Here is a 19,678-nt window from a genome sequence, read left to right on the forward strand (position 1 = left end):
CAAAGTGAAATCTGAGGAGCACTGCCCAGAGGAGAGGTGTGGAGTGGCTGAGGCTCTAGGCAATACTCAGAGGCTGGGGTTGTGTTCACAGGGACAGATATGGCACCAGGTGTAGACCTATCACACTCCAGTGAGACATTCATCCTTGCCCCCAAAGAGATCAAGATGAGTGCTATAATAGAAATATCCACTAAGTACTGCGAGAGCAGGGTCAAGGGAGTGGTTGGGAGGCCCCAGGAAGGGTTTTCAGAAGAGGGGACAAGTGGGTTGGACTTTGAATACAGAATAGGAGCTTCCAGGTGAAGGAGCACCATGGACAAGAAGTTGGGAGAGAAGATCCTGGACTGACCTATGCAAAGAGAGAAAGTATGGTTTATTGGGGGAAGAATGGGAATTCTGTATGGCTAAAACAGACAAGGGTGAGAGGGGTCAGTTTTATAGAAGATGAGGCCAAAAAGGGAAGTTGGAGCCATATTATGATAGGCTCTCCGAGTTGTCTAAGAATTTAGATCCTTAAGGCAATGTGGAGCCTTTGAAGGTTTTGAAGGAAGGAAGTGGTATAATTATGCCTGGTCTTGGATAGACACCTTTGATTATGGTCTCATAGAAGGGGTTTTAAAACAGGAAGATTGAAGGCAAAGAAACTAGGTAGGAGACTGATGTAACAATCCAGGTAAGATATAATGAGAGTCTGAACTAATTCACACAGCAGCTATGGCAATGGAGATGACAGGATGAATTGGGGACATTTCTGAACTAAAATCCAGCAGGACTTTATGAGCAAAAAATGGAAGAGGGAAGAGAAAGACAAAGGAGTAGAGTGAGACATTTAGTCTCTCACTGGGGTACCTACAAAGATGGTATAGATTTTGAGCCATTTATGGGACATCCAAGTGCAAAAGTGCAGAAGACAGCTTATTAGCTGGGTCTGGAGTTTTGGATAGAAGATGAGGCTAAAAATTGACATTTGAAACCAATTAGCTCAAAGACAGGAGCTAAAACCAAAGAAATGGATGGGAGCATCTAGCTGATAAGTGATTGGTAGGAATTTGAGCCCAAGCCTTTAGTTTACTTCCACAAATGTTTATGGAGCACCTGCTATACTCTAGGGCCAGCAGTGTGCTGAAGATGAAGGGGGGAATAGACTGCAAATGAATAAAGGAAAATGAGGTCAGGAAGACTGGCAGGGGGAGCTTTTATACAGGCATCACTTATACCATTCATTACTTTATACGCCCCATCAGGAAGACACTTACTTTCCGTACCCTGGCAGGAGGAACATTTTCTCCTGACCTAGCAACAAACCCAGCCAATGAGAAACCGCCACAACGCAGCCAATGAGAGGACACCACAACCCCATTGGAGGAGAGTTTAGGACTCTCACTCTCCTCCAATGAACTTTTTTTATTTCCTAAATGACCTTTCATTCAAAAACAGCCCTCCCAACTCCCTCCTTTCCTCTATGATAGCAAATCCTTCTCCTTTGTTCTCTGTACATGTGCACAGTTTGCCATAGTTTGGTTATCCCAAAGTGCAATTCCTCTACTATTCCAGAATAAACTCATCTGCTACTTGATAACTTTCCTAGTTTAATTTTTAAGGTTTACTGGAGGCTGGTTCTAACCTCAAGTAACAGGGGAAAATGCAGGAAACAGCCTGGCTAGTTTTCTGACACCACGCCCAGATGTATTAATGAATTCTAGCTGTATTTTGCTTCTTGCCTGTCTCTGATCTCTGATCTACTCAACAAGAGTAACAGCTACAAAAGTTGCTTTTGTAAGGTCAGTGAGACCAGGTCCAGTGCAGAGCCCCACCCAGATTCACATAGACTGAGCTCAACCTTGTTGATCACCCTTAAACCTGCACTGTGTGTGGATGATTTGGCTTTGTTGGGGGGTAAAATATAGCATAAGAGTTTTATGTCACAATTATATGCAATTGGTTAAGATGAGCATAGCAGTTTCTCCCACCAAGATCTGTTTCCTTTACAGTAAAATATCAACATTTATTATCGAAATAGAAGGATTAAATGAAATTCTTCTTTGCTTCTCTGTACTTTGATTTACAATTTTTCTACATTTTCCAAATGAGTGTGTATTGTTTTGTACAGAAAAATGGTGTCGAGCGTAATAAAAACATTATAAAGTTGCTTTCCTGGTGTGTTATCTAGAGGTTTCATTTGATGTGTTTTCAGTAAAACACCTGCATTTCTTTATAGATAATTTATGCACTACCAAAATGCCAGAGAATGATATCAAAAAGTGAACTGAAAAAAAAAAAAAAAAAAAAGCATTCCTTGTAATGTCAGCCATTGCTAATCAGTGGAGAGCTATAGAGATCTTTTCTTGGTTAGTATCTTTTTTATTATCAGAGAACCAAGCAAGCAAGCATAATAACTGCAAGTGGACATCTTTTTGGTCTTTTTTTTGTACTGGTGGCTTATTTACACAGTTGTGTTCATATTGTAGAATTGTTATTCGGCTTTTTTCGCTTAACACCATATATATATCAAGTATCAAAAACTGTCTTTGTAAGTAGCATTTGAAGCCGCTTTGTTGTTTTCCATCAAGAGAATTTACTATTGTTTGTGGGGACATGTGTTTACTCATGACTACTCAAACCATTTCCAGTTTTTCCTTATAAACAATGCTTCAATGAACGTCTTTGCACTTTAGCTTGTTTATGTATCCTGAACTCTGGGAAATGGAGTTACTGAGACAAGTGATATGACAATGTTTAAGGTTATTGAAACATGCACCATTATTTTCCAAAAGAATTTTACCAAGTTGTCTTTTCACCAGCAGGGAATTCTCATGGTTTTATTTTATTTTATTTTTCAAGATTATGCTCTTTCTTTTCTTTTTTTAATTTTTATTTATTTATGATAGTCACACAGAGAGAGAGAGAGGCAGAGACACAGGCAGAGGGAGAAGCAGGCTCCATGCACCGGGAGCCCGACGTGGGATTCGATCCCAGGTCTCCAGGATCACACCCCGGGCTGAAGGCCGCACCAAACCGCTGAGCCACCCAGGGATCCCTTCTCATGGTTTTAAATCTTTGGTATTGGTTGTATGGTAACCTCATGGCTATTTACATTTGTATGTTGCAGATTACAAGTGAAATTAACAGTTTAGCTGTGATGTTACTGTTCAGATTTAGAGACTGTTTATAGCAGAACAATCACCCCATTGATGAGTCAGTGGCTATGTCTGCAGTTAAAGCTAGGCAAAGTAAAGACGGGGGCCATCCCCATGTGCCCCCATTGGGGTGACTGTGCTTTGGCAACTTCACCAGCTTATAGACTCAGTCTCTCAGTGGAAGTCCAAAGTTAGAGACCCTGGTTCAAATGAACCAAACTCACAGCAAACTGAAAACCAGAGCTTCACCATCTCTACCACCATTCTTGGATTTCCTGTCAGCATACAAGTATCTGCAGGTTTCTCCCTCTTAACCAAAAAATAATTTTTAAACATTTTACATCCCACTTTTCTATTTAGCTACTTTCCCATCTCCATTCTTTTTTTTTAATAAATTTTTATTTATTTATGATAGTCACACACACACACACATAGAGAGAGAGAGAGAGAGAGAGAGGCAGAGACACAGGCAGAGGGAGAAGCAGGCTCCATGCACTGGGAGCCCGACGTGGGATTCGATCCCGGGTCTCCAGGATCGCGCCCTGGGCCAAAGGCAGGCGCCAAACCGCTGCGCCACCCAGGGATCCCCTCCATTCTTTTTTTTTTAACAGTTTTTTATAAAGATTTTATTTATTTATTCATGAGAGACAGAGAGAGAGAGAAAGAGAGAGGCAGAGACACAGGCAGAGGGAGAAGCAGGCTCCATGCAGGGACTCGATCCCGGTCCCCAGGATCACACCCTGGGCCAAAGACAGCGCTAAACCACTGGGCCACCAGGACTGCCCCCGCATCTCCATTCTTATGTTGATTGTCAAACTTCCTGAAAGAACAATCTACATCACTCGCCTGTCATTCACTCTTCAAGACTTTACAACCTAACTTCTGCCCTTCACACCACTGAAACTGACACCCCCCCCCCCACCGCCCCGTGCCTCTGTGTGGCCAGATGTAAGACACTTTCTGTTCCAATCTCACTAGATACCACCTGTCCTTGCAGTCCACTCTTCCTTAGGTTGTGAAGTAGGTCCACAGTACGGCAGAAAGTGCAAACATTTTAGTTTGAAACCCAACCCTGACACCTACTAGCCATGTCATCTTGAGCAAATTTCTTAACCTCTCTGATCCTGAACGTTCTCATCTTTAAAATTAGTGCAGTATAGGGTGAGGTGGACTAGCGCCACGGCTGGGAGCTCAGACTTGGGTGCCTTATCAGCTGCATCGAGCTCCAGTCTACTCTGTGATCTTGAGCACATCCCTCCTCCGTGCTCCAGTGTCCTCGTGTATAAATAGCCGGGCTTTGTGAGGATTTAATGAGCTACTGCAAAGTACTCCAAGGGTGCCTGGCACATAGTATATGCTATTTCAGTTTCTGCTTTATGCCCACATCAGGGGACTTCTGTATGAGTAGAATGAGACACTAGTGAAGCATCTAGCACAGCAGCGGGCACATAGGCCCCCACTAAATCCATGCCAGCTCTGTCTTCTCCTGGTTGTCCCCCATTTCAGAGTCCCAGAGTTCTGTCCTTGATTATTTTCCCTTTCCCTGGGTGACTTTGTTTAAATCCTTGGCTCCCATGACCTCAAATCTCTAGCTCCAGGCCAGACTTATTCTCTGATTCCCAGACCAACGTACCCAGCGGCCTGCTGACCTCTCCCTGTGATTTTCCATTGGCATCTTTCCCTCACCGTCTTCTTCTACCTCCAGATGTGCTCCTCCTCCCCTGTTCCTCATTCCAGGGAGGCATCTCCATCCTTCTGTTCAGAATTTTGACGTCATCCTGGACTCACCCTCTCACTTCCTCCCTCCACCCACGCCCTCCCCCACTGTCCCTCCAGCCCAGCCAGCTGGCATCTCCATATACAGGGGTGCCTTCCACAAACCTCAGGGATGTCTTGCTCTTTTCCCATCCTCATGCCTGTTGTTTGTTTTGCCTTCCATTGCTTTTTTTCTGGAAGATTCCAGCAGATGCCATGTCAGCCTCAGCCCCCTCTATCCCACTTTATGATTTATGGATGAATTATGTCTCTCCCTGCCCAAATTCACGTGTTGAAGCCTTAACCTCCAGAACCACAGAATGTGACTATATTTGGAGACAGGACCTTTAAAGAGGTGAATAAGTTACCATGAGACCATCAGGGTGGGCCCTAATCCAATATGACTGATGTCCCTATAAGTAGAGGAAGAGACACCAAGAAAAGGAAGACCATGTGGGGGACATGGCTAGAAGACAGCCATCTATACGCCAAAGGGACAGACCTCAGGAGAAACCTAGACTGCTCACACCCTGATCTTGGGCTTCCAGGCTCCAGAGCTATGAGAAATTCCCTTTCTCTTTAAGCCTCCAGTCTGTGGTATCGTGGTATGGCAAGTGGAGCAGACTGAGAGCCCTCTTCAGCCTCAGATACTTGGCTGTAAGCTTGTGGAACATGGCTCACAGCTCCCTCAAAGCTGTGCGTAGGCTGTTTCTGCTCCATGGCCCCCTCCCCACCTCACAGAGCCTCACCCACCTTTGAAGACACAGTTTAAACATCATCTCCTTGGGGCTAAGTTACATGCCCTTCCTCCTGGTCCCCAGGACAAATGATAGCTGCCATGCCTGCCCTGATTACAGGCGTTGTGCTATTGACTTAGGTGTTTGTCTCTCCCACTAAAACCAAGGGGGGAGAAAAAAACTGTATCTTGTGCCTTTTTCTTCCTAGCACAGTGTGCCTCCACAGCATATATCCAATTTATTTTTATGGAAGAATGAATAAATGAATGAAAGGCAGCATCGTGTCGCGGTTATATATAAAGTTCTTAGAATGGTACCTGACACATAATCCGTACTATTGAGTGTTTGTTAAATAAATGAACAGAAATATACTGAACATGCTTCAGATCATTTTTTTCTGCGATTATGTCTGCTAAAGTCTTATGAAAGCTAAAGGAGGAACATATGGGAAAATAAAAGCCCAGATTTGCAAAGAGATTTACCCATGCAAATCAGTTCAAATTCGTCGTTATTGCACTGATTCCTGACAACTTTAGTCATGGCTGAACTAGAATGGAAATTTTTACTTCTTTCCCTCTGTGCTTACCTCATTGGGCTCTGGCTGTGTTATCCTCTGAGTTCACTGCTTCCTGCCTGCCCAAATAAACACTCCCTCTTGGTAGCAGAGTTCACATGGAAGCCTCCCCAGGCCAGTCCTGCTACATTCTTTGGCCCTTCGGTTCAAGCTTTTTGATTGCTAGCAGGGCACTGAGGAGAATGTGGGTTACGATGTTGCAGCAGCTGGAAGCATCTAGCACATGGAGAGTTTGGTGCAAATGACTGGAGTAAAGCAAGTGTACTGAGAACCATGTATGAGAACAAAGATTCAACGCCGTTCTATGAAAGCTAATCGGAAGCTTGCGTGGCCTGGGTGCCTGGGACGTGAAGATGCTGAAGACCTGGTCCCTGCCTCCAGGAACCTCAAATTGAGTCGGCTGCAAGTGTTCAATAACTATTGAGAGAGAGGATGGAAGAAGACACAGAGAAGGAAGAAGGGGGAGATAAAGACAACCACATATGGGGGACAGTATCAGGAGGGAAAGTCTTAAAGCCCAGGAACAGAAGGGTTCATTAGACACAGGAAGCAACCAAGGGCATCTCCAGAACTTTGAACAGGGTTGGACACAGTGGAAATCTCATTTGAGGGGACTGAACCTCTAATGGTGGCTGGAGAGAAGATTCCCACCTTGGACGGGAGGTTGAGCTAGAAGGCCCGAGAGCCCACCCAACTCGGAACACTTCTACTCTAAAGTGAGCAGACTGAGAGGGCCAGGAGATGGACCCAGAGCATCCTGTAATACCCTCCAAACCACTTCTGCGCCCTGGAAGAAGCAAATGTGCCAAGCCATTGTTGGGATTTCACATCTGCCTGCATCCATTACAGCATCAGCCGTGACATTAACCATCATGATGATGGCCAGGAGTCGGTGAGGACTTCTCTGTTTTAAGTGCCTTCAATGGATTATCTCATTTAATCCTCCAAGCTAGGGACTACTCATATCCTCTATTCATATTCCACATTCGTATTTTATGGAAAGAGAAATAGCAACACACAAAGAGCTCTAGTTGTTTGCCCCAAGTTCCACAGGTGGTAGAACAGAGAAGCACTTTTCATAAACCCATCCTAGGCTGAGCTCACATCCCAGATGGAAAGGTTCACTCCTCCCATTGATCTTGACTCCAGAGTAAATGGGCAGACTTTGGCCCACAGGCCAAGTCCTGGCCCCCCCGCCCCGTCTCTGTACACTTGTGATTAAGAATATTTTTCAGGATGCCTGGGTGGCTCAGTGGTTGAGCATCTGCCTTTGGCTCAGGTGATGATCCCAGAGTCCTGAGATTGAGTTCCACACCAGGCTCCCCCCAAGGGAGCCTGCTTCTCCCTCTGCCTATGTCTCTGCCTCTCTCTGTGTGTCTCTCATGAATAAATAAATACTTTTAAAAAGAATATTTTTCAAAATAATTGGAAAAAATCATAAAAAATGTAATATTTGTAATACAAATGTATTATATGTAATATTTGTACATGACATGTACAAATTATATGAAGTTCAAAGTTCAGTGTCTGTAAATAAAGTTTTACTGAATACAACCACACTCATTTGTTGACCTACCACTGTATGTGCGCTGTGGCAGCAGAACTGAACAATTAGCCTTAAACCTAAAATATTTACTGTCTAGCTCTTGACAGAGAAACAGTGCCAGTCCTTGCTCTATGGTCCGGCTCGTGTCTAGAGTCAGGAGTTCCTCTTCAGTGTGCCGCCCTCTTCTCTAGGCAATGCTGGGCCCCTCTACCTCTCCAGAGCTTAGAGAACCACCCACCCCCATGTACAAGACCCCAGACCACAAGAGAATAAAAGCTGCCCCCCAAGCCCAGATCCTCAATCCCTTAAGTCCCTCTCTCAAATTAAAAAAAAAAAAAAAAAAAAGTAACCGCTTAATGGCCATTTTTCACATTCTTTGGCAAGAGGGTGGTGGCTCTGTTCATGCATTTATTCACCCAGTCATCCATCCATTCATTCCATGAACATTGGGTGAGCCTTGTGGCCTTGGTGCTTTCTGTGGTGGATGAGGGGATGGGAAGTAGACCCTCAATCTCACACAGGCAACAGTTACCTTGAGTCTTAGACCCTTAACTCGATGGTCAGGTATAGACCTTGAACTTGGACAGACCAGGGTTAAGATCCTGGTTCTTCCACTTCTGAGCTCTGACTGCACAGGAGGGACTAAACCACCGAACCCTGTGCAAGAACTGGGGGTGTTCTTACCTCCCTCTCATTCCTGTTGGGAGTGGTCAGTAGAATAGTGTGGGCAAAGCACTTTGCACAAAGTGGAGCACTGGATCAAGCCCAGAAAACTGTATCCACCCTCAGAATCACCATCAACATCCCTGTTGTTATTGGGAGAATCTGATCAGGTACACCTTCATGTTGATAAAGCTGACACAGATTTAGAAAAAGTCACCCCTAGTGTGTTCCCTCTTTTTTAAAGATTTAATACCAGGAAACACTGTACTTTTTTCTAGGCCCCTTGATATTTGTTACAATCTCAAAAGCCAAAATTATTTGAATCAGAAAAGAAAAAAGCAGAGAGAGAGAGACTTTTCCTTTCACCAAGATCCTCTGAGATTGTGAGAAAACACAGAGCAGAAATAACAAGGATCTTGGCAGTGCTAGGCTGACAGCAGTGGGAAGTGGGCCGAACCCCTGGTCTGGACGTCAGGACTTTGGAATGCTGGGCCTAGCTCAGTAATCCTTTTAGAAGAAAAAAATGACAGGCACAGAACGTTCAGAAAGAAATAAAATTAAAAACAACAACAATACATACACACACACCACATCTTGTGCCTTTGTGAGGCTTTACAATCAAGGGCTTAGCAGAGATGGGGGTGGGGGGGTGGGGGGGTGGGGGAGTGGATAGATGGGGGTGCCGTTAGGGAAGCTGAGCTGGTTCTCCTTAATCCTATTTTGGCCTGTAAATTACCAAAGCAGAGAAACAAGGAGGAAAAATGAGTATTTTTTCACCATTTCTGACAACTTTGCAACTTTGAAAACCTTGTAATTAATTACCACCCAGTGATATCGCGTGGTGTAGAAAAATCAGAATATATCTGATTTAATAGTTTTTAATTAATAAACAAGTTTTATTTTTTCATAATTCTCCCAACTGGAGGTAAACACTGAAAAGTTGGTCAATGTGCATCTGCCCCCCCCGCCCCGCCTCCAGCGCCCCAGTCTTTCTCTCACCATATAAAGCGAGCACACAAAGTGTACTTTCTCACCTCGTGTAGCAGGGTTAATAGTTAAGACCAGGCAGTCTGAAGCCCCAGGGCCTGGCTTTCAATCCAGGCTCTGCCTTGCCAGCTGTGTGACTTTCGACAAGGGCTTCCCTCCTTCTGCCTGCATTTGTGTCTTCTGTGAAATAGGGTTCTTTTTTTCTCTTTTTAAAGATTTTATTTATTTATTTGAGGGAGAAAGAGAGAGAGAGTGAGAGCGAGGGAGTACAGGTGTGTGTGTGTGTCTGTGTGTGTGTGTGTGTGTGTGTGTGTGTGTGTGATTGGGGGTGGGGGAGACAGAGAAACAGACTCCCCACTGAACAGGGAGCCCAATGTGGGGCTCGATCCCAGGACTCTGAGATCATGACCTGAGTCAAAGGCAGACACTTAACCCACTGAGCCACCCAGGTGCCCCTTCTTTTCTTTTCTTTTAAATATTTATTTATTTACTTTTATTTAAGAGAGAGAGAGTGCAACAAGTGTGCAAGGGTGGGGAGGGGCAGAGAGAGACTCTCCAGCAGACTCCCCACTGAGCACAGGGCCCAGATATGGGGCTTGATTTCATGACCCATGAGATCGTGACTTGAGCTTAAATCACGAGTCGGACACTTAATTGACTGAGCCACCCAGGGGCCTCTGCATGTGTATGTTTTTAAGTACTCAAACCTAGCAATATACTCCATTATCACTTTTGTCCTGGAAGTCATAAAGTCCTTCTCTACCTGTCAAATGATAACAATATACTTTTTCATTTTCTTCTAAAACATTTATAATTTTATTTTTTACATTTAAAAATCAGATTTATATCAAATTTGCTTTGCAACTTGTATCTAATATGTGTGGTCTCACCTCTAGACTCAACAATTCTATAAACCGATCATTAACCAAGTTGGTTAATTTCTTTGAACGTCAATACTTTCCCTCCAAAAAGTGAAAATAAGGAAGTTCTTCTGCTTGTTATGTTGTAAATAAACACGTGTTGAGAAGTATTGAATGGCATAGCCGTGTACACAATTACTGCCAAATTCAGGACGTGAAAGGAGCGAGACACAGAAATGCAAGGTTTTCCGAGTTCTTCTAAGACCGTGAAAAGAAGCGAGAATTCCCAACTGTCAGCTTCCCTGATTCTGAGGGGCCCATAGGTTCATTCAAGTTCCCGAAGCTGGGTTCAGGGAGGCATTTGGGATTATTCAAGTGTGTCAATGACACTTTATCCTTTAGAATATCACAGAATTGACTTCGGGTGCTGTCCAAAGGGGGGGGGGGGGGGAAGAAACTCGAATTCTAGAACTTAAAAAACTAGAAGTTAACCACTATTATCACACATTTCAGTTCTTTTCAGAACTTCGATTTCCTAAATGACTCTGATTCTCCGGAAGCCCCGTGCCAAATGTATCAGAATCACGCAGGATTGCCACTTCTATTGCACAATATTTGCAAACTTTCGCCTTGTTCTTTTCTCTAAGGAGAACGGCGCCGCTAGGAACAGGCCGGAGGCGGTCAGCCCGGCCGCTGCTCGGCCCTTGGGGTCCCGGGGTGGGCTCGGGGCGGCCTCCGCCTCTACCGGTGCTCGGGATCCAGCACCCCAGGGGGCGACGGCAAGAGCCAACAAGCACCCACCGTTTTGCTTCCTCCTTTGGTCCTTAATAGAGATAAATCGTGCCTCTGACAGCTGTCATGGACTCAACTTCAAAGACAGAGACGTTACTTAAGGGGAAACAGCACCAAGTTTATGAGCCAACAGTTAAGAAGCTGCTTTTAAAGTTTCTGAAAGGATGCGAGAACCTGCTGAATAATCCACAGTCATCCATCTCTTTTATTGTTCGTTTGCTCAAGGTCCTGCAGGACATTATCAGAAACATGAGACATCTCGAATGGTATTCAAGGATGTGAACTAAAGGCTCCCTCATTCTTTCAGATGAGTGTCGGTAAATTTAGCAATGAGAGATACAAGAGGGCAGTGTTCCACCCTCATTATGCAGCCACGATTGAATTTTGAGTAAGAAATGTTGATTCTCTGGTGTACCATGTGTTCTTTCATTTCATGCTTTTTCCTTTCTGTGCTATTGGACACTTTCGAAGATACGTCTTTTTTTTTTTTTCTTTTAAGAAAAGCAAGAAATAAGTGTGACAACACTTTTTTAATGAATCCGAGTTTGTCCTACTTATATAAAAAGTACAAAATAACAGCTGCCACTTCCTATGTGCCTGGTATATGCCAGGCGCTTTATACGTGTATCTAATTGCTGTAACCCCCTGTTAAGGTCAATATTATTACTGTTTTCCTGGTGAGGAAAGGCATCTCAGAAGAATTAAGTGACTTGCCTGAATTGTCGGATATGGGATTTGAACTGTGCGCAGTCTCAGTCCAGAACCTTTGCTCTTTACACTCCCCAGGGCTGACTTTTCCCGAACCTGACCTTCAAAAAGCATCTAACAGGCATTTCTCTCTTTTTCTCTTTCATGCAGGACACAAGAAGAGGAAACAGACCCTTGCCGAGTTTTTAAATCGTGAAAACATCTTCAGCCATCGATTCTATGAGTTTGGGTTTGTTTGAGGTTTCTATAAGATAGAAGCAGTTGCACTGCTTGGTCACGTCTTCTTCTCGTTTTACAATCTATCCCTGGAGAATTACAATTCTATTTTCCTGATCACTTGGTTGATGGTTCATCCCCACCGGGCGATCTTCCTTCTGCTTTCTTATTACTCTAAACTCTGGCAGGGTCTCGAATCTATATATTGCTTTTGCCTGTAAAGTATGGATTTTTGATCTACTGTGATACAAACTAAAATTGTGCAATTCAATCTTAATGGTCCCCCAGAGAGTTGAATGAGTGGACATCCTATGTGCTGCCAGAGAGGGACTCAACATTAAGAAGACCATAGTTCAATATTTGTGAGTTATTCAGACGGCACAGAGCACTTACAACTGTTGACATGGCTTTCTACCCAATGAGTCTGTTCTCAAAGTGAACGAGGCAGAAACCATACATACATGCAACAGAAAAGAGAAGATTTAAAACACAGGGATCCTTCCTAGCAAATCATTGCAGGACTTTAAATATATATTATCTTTCAACTGTTTGAAACTTTTCAAAGAGCACAACACTATTAAAGACATCAACAGTTTTCTTCTTTTTCTTTTTTCTATTGCACTAGAGGTGCAAATACAAATTACATACAAAATATAGTAAGCATTTGGTAAGTATCTATCGGAAAAATTAATGAATACTTGAAACAATAATTTAAACAAAGAATATATTCAGCTCTGCCCTTCAGCTTATTATTCATTCAACTAATATTATATCCAGTTGAAAAGTATGGAAAAGACACTGAGAATATAACTTTAAAATACACATGTAATTCCTATCCTCATGTAACTTTTCTATGTAACCGTCTGTGTAACCTAGGGCAATGCCTTCATAGTCCCTTTCTTCATGTAAAATGAGAGGAATAACAGCCTTTTTGAATATCCCTGAGGCGATGTTGTGAAAATGAAGTAACATAATGTGATTTGTAAACTGTCAAGTTATATACTAATATATCATCTATAAACTATATCAGCAAGTTACAGAAAGCCTCACTCAAAATGTCTTAAACCACTAAGTGAATTTGTTAGCTCAAGTTTAACTGAAAATGGTAGAGGTCAGTAATATTGCCTTCCAGCAAGCCTTGATCCAGTAGCTCAACAATGTCACCAAGAATCTGATTTCTTCCCAGCTTTTCACTTTGCCCTTTTGGGGGTCAAATTCTCAGGCTTACTTCCTTTCGGTCCCCTATGGCTTCCAGCAACTCTCAGAGATGGTACTTCCTCATTCTAATCCACAAGGGAAGAGAGAGCCCCCCTGCCCAAGCTTTCCAAGGAAAATTTGAAGATTTATTCTGATTGGGCCCCCTAAGGTCACATGCCCACCCTGTGACCAGTGTTTATGCCCAGAGAAATGAAAGGGACTTATTGGCTTAGCTTACACTACATGCCCCAACCCCGGAGATGGGGGTGAAATCAGATTCCCCCCAGCTTCATGAATTCCCAGTAGAAAGTGGTTGGCTGCTGGGTAGAGAATGAGGATGGAGATGGATGGATGATGAATGTGTGCTAACAACCTGTTCAGTTAGCTGGATTTGAAACTTGAGTTAACCAGTAATACTGCCAGAAATCCATTTTATGGTCCCAGGTGAACTGAAAAAAATCTCAATCTTTGGAAAAATTAGAGACTAGAATAGACATACCATGATGCATATCAATGTTATTTACATATACATGCTCTAAAAAGTAAGATAGTAAGTAGAATCATTTACACAATCCACTATTTTACTCTAAATCCTGGTCATATAGTTTAAGGGAATTTTTGACATTTATTAAAATTATTAGAAAAAAAAGAAGGACCTGCCTGTCTGATCATAGATATGTCCAAGGATTTTTTTTTTTTAAGATTTTCCTGTTTAAACCCCTTATTCAGATCGCTGGTTAGTCAGATATGATGATTCTCATTTCCTTAGAAAGATAAAATACCTTTCACCTCTGAATAATCTGGATAAGGTTTTGCCACCCCTAGGTCAGCCTCATATAGGCATATATACATCCCAAAGAAAAGAAAGTCTAAATCTATAAAACTTGTGAAGTGATATACATCCTCACTGAAAGTACTGCAAAGGCCCTAAGAAAGCCTTACACAGAGTAACACAAAAAGACAAACAAGCCTTTGTATTCAACCATTGCCCACTACATGGGCAGGAGACAAGTGGCGTCCCTCACCTGATATGCCTCTTGCATCAGGGCCATATCCACAGTCAGGAGAGATACACAGACAGTAATTGTAAAGCATCTCTTTGTAGGTGGAACTCAGAGCCCCTATACTCACTACAGGTTTGAAATACTTTAGTTTGAAGTATGAGACCCACCTTACCAGGTCATCAGAGAAAACTTGGGGAAGTAGATGGGCTTTCCCTGAGCAGAGCCAGTAATGAATGGCATAGTAACTTCCTGAGCTCAGAAAACGTCAGTTCTCTGCATATGAACTGAGATCCTTTTTCCCAGAGCCAAAAATAGAAATTTCAAGGAAGGTCCAAAAGAGGTTCCAAGTTTCTCAATGGGAAAAAAGTGATCTGTCACTGGTGGAGGCAACGGGCTATTGGGATCGTGGTGCCAACTGTCAAGGCATCTGGCTGCTGCTGACGCTAAGCCATGATATAAATGTTGGTGAGTGGTTTTCACACCACGCTCCTCAGAGTCCTGGACACTCCCTGCAGCCTCCCCACAGGCCATTGTGAGAGAGAAGGGAAGCTGACTTGTGGAGTCTCCACCCTTGCTTCAGCCACAGTGCCTCATTTTATCTTTTACGTCCCAAACTTCTGTCAAGGTTTTATCTGAAGCCTTGCTTTTTCAAGATCATGGCAAAAACACCTACAACGACCTATCCTCCAGCATCAGGTTTTCAGAGATGATAGAAAATGTACGTAATGGAACAATACTCAGAAAACTAGAAGGGGAATTTTTGGTGAACCAGAAACTGTGAAAATCCCTAAAAGAAGAATGGATCAGATGGACGGGAAAGAAAGCCTAAGATGTGTGCGAAGGGTCCTGCACCAAGCAGAGGCAGCACCAAGTATCTGTCCCACGTGAGAGGTGGAAGCCAGGAGCCAAGGTGGCTCAGACACAAGGGCATGTTTGCTTATTTGGGAAAGGAGGACCAGAACCACCCTGGCTGGACCCCTTTCTACTCACAATGTGAAGTAGAGCGCAGTAGGAGGCAGCCACTCCCACCTCTCCTGTCAGCCATCTGGGCAGACAGCCATCGGATATATCCTGGTTGATAAATAAACCCCAGCAGGTGGGCCAAATATCCAAATGGATGCAGGTGAATGATGGAGGAAAATCCCTCAGAAAGCAACACAAAGGGATAAAGAAATGGAATACAAGAAATGAAGAGTAATCTTTTAAGAGTTCCAAGGAGGAAAAAAATTGAGAGAAGGGAGCAGAGGTCACATTTAAAGAAATGAGAGAGAGGAATTTCTGAAAACTGAAGTCCTCAAATTGAATATATCTGGAAGGACAAAACAAGATACATTTAAAAACAAAATGAGGGACGCCTGGGTGGCTCAGCAGTTGAGCATCTGCCTTTGGCTCAGGGCATGATCCTGGAGTCCTAGGATTGAGTCCCACATCAGGCTTCTTGCATGGAGCCCACTTCTCCCTCTATGTCTCTGCCTCCCTCTCTCTGTGTCTCTTGTGAGTAACTAAATAAAATCTTTTTTAAAAATGAGGCAAATTCACCCCTAATGACACTGGTATCAGAATATTAGGGATAAATAAAAATTTCTAGAATCTTCCAGAGAAGTAGGTCATCTATTGCAGAATGTGAAACAGTCTGACATCATAGTTCATCAGCAGCACCCAGAGCAAGGATGCAATGGGGTAGCAACTTTCTGAAATGTTGAGGAAAGTGACTTTTTCTAGAATTCTCCATGCAACCACACTATCAAACTATCTTTCTAGTGTGAGGGCAAAAACTAAGGTACTTTTGAACATGTCAGAGCTGAGAAAATGTTCCATCCACAGACTTACCTGAAAGGATTGCCAGAAGATCTAATCTAACAAGAAGGAAAATCAATCAGAAGAGAGTTTTTAAAAATAAAGATGGGGACAAGCTTCTGCTGTATGTCACCTCTGGGCCAGTGTCCCTGCTGCCAACTCTGTCCACAGGATGTGTTTTCACTTATCCTCGGGGTGGCAGGAGGAGGACAAAGTGAATCAGCGGAGTTGCCTTGACCATCCCCAATAAGCATTACCTGTCCCCTCTGCCCTCCAAGATGGGACAGGAGAGACCATCCATCAGATAGATAGATGGTCACGAGGAAGGGGCCAGGCACCCCCTCCTTGACCTCTTCAGACCAAGCACCTGCTGGGAGGGAGTCCTAAAATTGTCCTCACACACTGCAGACATGAAGAACTCTCCTTCTCTCCTCCAGCTCTGGACTCAACATTTCCCTCAAAGTCCTCGTTCTCTCTCTACATTAACTTTTTAACAACTTTTACAAAATTGCAGTGAAATACACATAACTTAAAATTTCCATTTTAACCATTTGAATTTTTTTGAATTTCAAAAAAATACAAGTAACATAAAATTTATCATCTTCACCATTTTTACGTGTACAATTCAGTGGCGTTCGGTACGTTCTTGCTGTCGTGCAACCATCGCCACCACCCATCTCCAGAGCTCTCCCGCCATCCCAAGCTGAAACCCTGTCTCCATTAAACAACAACTCCCCACCCACCCCACCAAGTCCCTGGCAACCGCCATCCTACTTTCCATCTGTATGAATCTGACTACTCTAGCTCCCTCCTAAGATTGGAATCCTAGAGTATTTGACTTTCTGCATCTGGCTTATCTCACTTGGCCTATGTTTATAAGATTGATCTATGTTGTAGCATCTGCCAGAATTTCCTTCCTTTTTAAGGATGGATAATATTCCATTGTGTGGATAGACCACATTTTATTTACCCATTCATCATCAATGGACATTTGGGTTGTGTCCATCTTTTAGCTACTGTGAGTCGTGCTGCTAAGAACATTGGTATCTGAGTATCTGTTCGAGTTCTTGCTTTCAATCCTTCTGTGTATATACCCAGAAGTGGAATTGCTGGATCATGATTTTCTGTTTGACTTCTGAAGGAACTGACATCTTGTTTTCCACAGCAGTTGGACCATTTGACAGCCCCAGAAGCAGTGTGCACAGGTTCTAATTCTTCCACCTCCTTCCCAAAACTTGTCACTTTCTGGTTTAGGTGAGGTGGTTGTTTTTTATAATAGCCACAGGAATGGGTGTGAAGTGGTATCTCACAGTGGTTTTGATTTGCATTTCCCTCATGATGAGTGATGTTGAGCACATTTTCATATGCTTGTTGGCCATCTATGTATCTTTAAAAAAAAAAAGATTTATTTATTTATTCATTCAGAGAGAGCGAGAGAGAGGCAGAGACACAGGCAGAGAGAGAAGCAGGCTCCATGCAGGAAGCCCAATGTAGGACTCAATCCCAGGTCTCCAGGATCACACCCCAGGCTGCAGGCTGCGCTAAACTGCTGCGCCACCGGGGTTACCCTCTATATATCTTTTTTGGAGCAATTTCTATTCAACTCTTGCCCATTTTTTTATCAAGGTTTTTTTTTTTTCTGTTGCTGTTGAGTTGTAAGAGCTCTTTATATATCCCAGATATGAATTCCTTAGTAGATATATTATTTGCAAATATTTTCTCTGAGTCCATGGGTTGCCTTTTCACTCTTTTGATTGTGTCCTTTGATGCATACAAAACCCTCCCTACCTGCACCCAGCTCCTTCTCTCAAGCTGCCTGGCACCCCCCACAGGGTTAGCTGGTGTATCCTCCTACCTCTCAGGGTGGGCTCAAGGGTGGGTGCTTCAGTTCCATTCACTGTGATTTCAGCCCCCCAGTGGGGCTGCCTCAGGGCAACTTCCAACACTTAAACATCAAGACAATAGCCTACCATCAGGACTTACTAACAGCTTCTTAAAAATATGAAAATGGGTTGTGAGCTTATTTTAGGAATTTTTTTTAAGATTTTATTTATTTATTCATGAGAGACACTGAGAAAGAGAGAGAGAGAGCGAGAGAGGCGGAGACACAGGAAGAGGAAGAAGCAGGCTCCATGCAGGGAGCCTGATGTGGGACTCAATCCCAGGACCCCAGGATTAGACCCTTAGCTGAAGGCAGGTGCCAAACCGCGGAGCCTCCCAGCATTTTTTCTTTCTTTCTTTCTTTCTTTCTTTTTTTTTTTTTTTTTTTTTAAAGCAACCTGTGTTTTTGAAGATGGAGGGAATGTAACAACTCCTCTGCCCCAGCCTGAGGGAGAGCGCTCTGCTGAAAAGTGAGTGGTAGCAACTGAACAAGATAAAAAGGCAAATGTCTGCCTGAAGACTATGAGGGAGACAGTGAGGATGGCTCGAGGAAACCCAGGTCAGGAGACACACCTGTGGGTTCCACTTCAGCCCCCCCACCACCACCAACACCCCTGGGAAGCCTCTGGTGCTGGTCCAAGGTAGTCCTTGGCGGCCTCTGGGTGAGGCCACCTGACGCAGATGAGAGAGCCCAGGAGTGAGGAAACAGACCACTCTGTGGGTCCAGCTTAACTGTCATGATTTGGAGCTGTGTACACTGTACCCTCCCTGAGCCTCAGTTTCTTACAAGGAAAATCAAATCAATAATCATTATAAATCTCATTCCTTTGTTATATGATACAATTTACACAGTGCTTTGTATGCATTATCCAATTTAAGAAAATACTACAGAGCGAAGCACTTTGAAAATAATAAAATGCTTAACATATGTAAGAAATTCTTTTCTTTCTTTGAAAACTGCTCTGGGTGGTTCCGCTATTGTTTAGTTAAGAGAATTATACAATTTTGAGACATGGTTCCTTATCTTGTGTAGACTGAAAGGCAATTAAACAATTATTCATGTCAGAATGTGAGGTAAGGAGAAGGCTGCTTCAAAGGGTCCACTTGACAAAGTGAAAAGCAGTTGAGTAGAAACAGAGAGCAGTATATAATTTCCTTCTGGAATATCCACTCCATATGGCCCAGAGCAAGAATTTCAAACTCATCTGTGGGGAGAAAGAGACAGAAATAAAAACATCAAATTTTTTGCTCTGATTTCTCTCAGCCATTTTCTGAATAGGCTATGAAAACCACCCATTCCTGTACACAGAAACCCACTAAGAGACTGCACGGATGTTTTTTTCTCTACGTGTAGGGATTGTTCAGTCATGAATTAATGTCTTTTTCCAAACCAAGGTGCAAACAACAAAAGTTGATCATACAGAGGGTGTTAAACTCTAGTGTTCTCTTCATTGGCCTCTCCCACTTCCAACTGCCAAGAACAGAGGCAACCAGAGTGTATTGAAGGCACCTACCCCATAGCCCACTGGCCGGGTAACGGGGACCCCAGCTCCCCTGGCAGAAGAATATTAAGTTTATGGCAAACACATTTGCACATATACCAATGCCAGCCCTCACTAGCACTGTTGCCTATTCACCCCAAGTCCTCACGTCCCCCTCAGCCTTTTACTTTTCTTCCATAGGTGCTCTTGTATTCTGGTGCCCAGGGCATACAGAACCTTCTGCAGGCATGCCCTGTTGAGACGAGTGGGTCCGTTATCCATTCCCACATGTGTTCTTCACCCAACCTGGACCCTCATGGAGAAGCCAAACACAGTCCTCCAT

General features: G+C 43.5%; 1 protein-coding gene across 9 annotated transcripts in view; it reads right to left on the reverse strand.

Annotated features, from left to right (window-relative positions):
- Window positions 1-18,658: 18,658 nt before the first annotated feature.
- LOC102155390 overlaps window positions 18,659-19,678 on the reverse strand; it is a 39,708-nt gene continuing 38,688 nt past the window's right edge. For all 9 annotated transcript variants that reach the window (XR_005378397.1, XR_005378399.1, XR_005378395.1 and 6 more), the window contains one exon: window positions 18,659-19,059. Coding sequence is in view for 2 of the 9 variants with exons in the window: in XM_038573347.1 (XP_038429275.1) it covers window positions 18,917-19,059 (143 nt within the window). In the remaining 7 variants the exon portion in view is untranslated. The remainder of the gene's footprint in view (window positions 19,060-19,678) is intronic.

The sequence above is a fragment of the Canis lupus genome, chromosome 25 (assembly GCF_011100685.1).
Source record: "Canis lupus familiaris isolate Mischka breed German Shepherd chromosome 25, alternate assembly UU_Cfam_GSD_1.0, whole genome shotgun sequence".
Classification (NCBI taxonomy): Eukaryota; Metazoa; Chordata; class Mammalia; order Carnivora; family Canidae; genus Canis; species Canis lupus.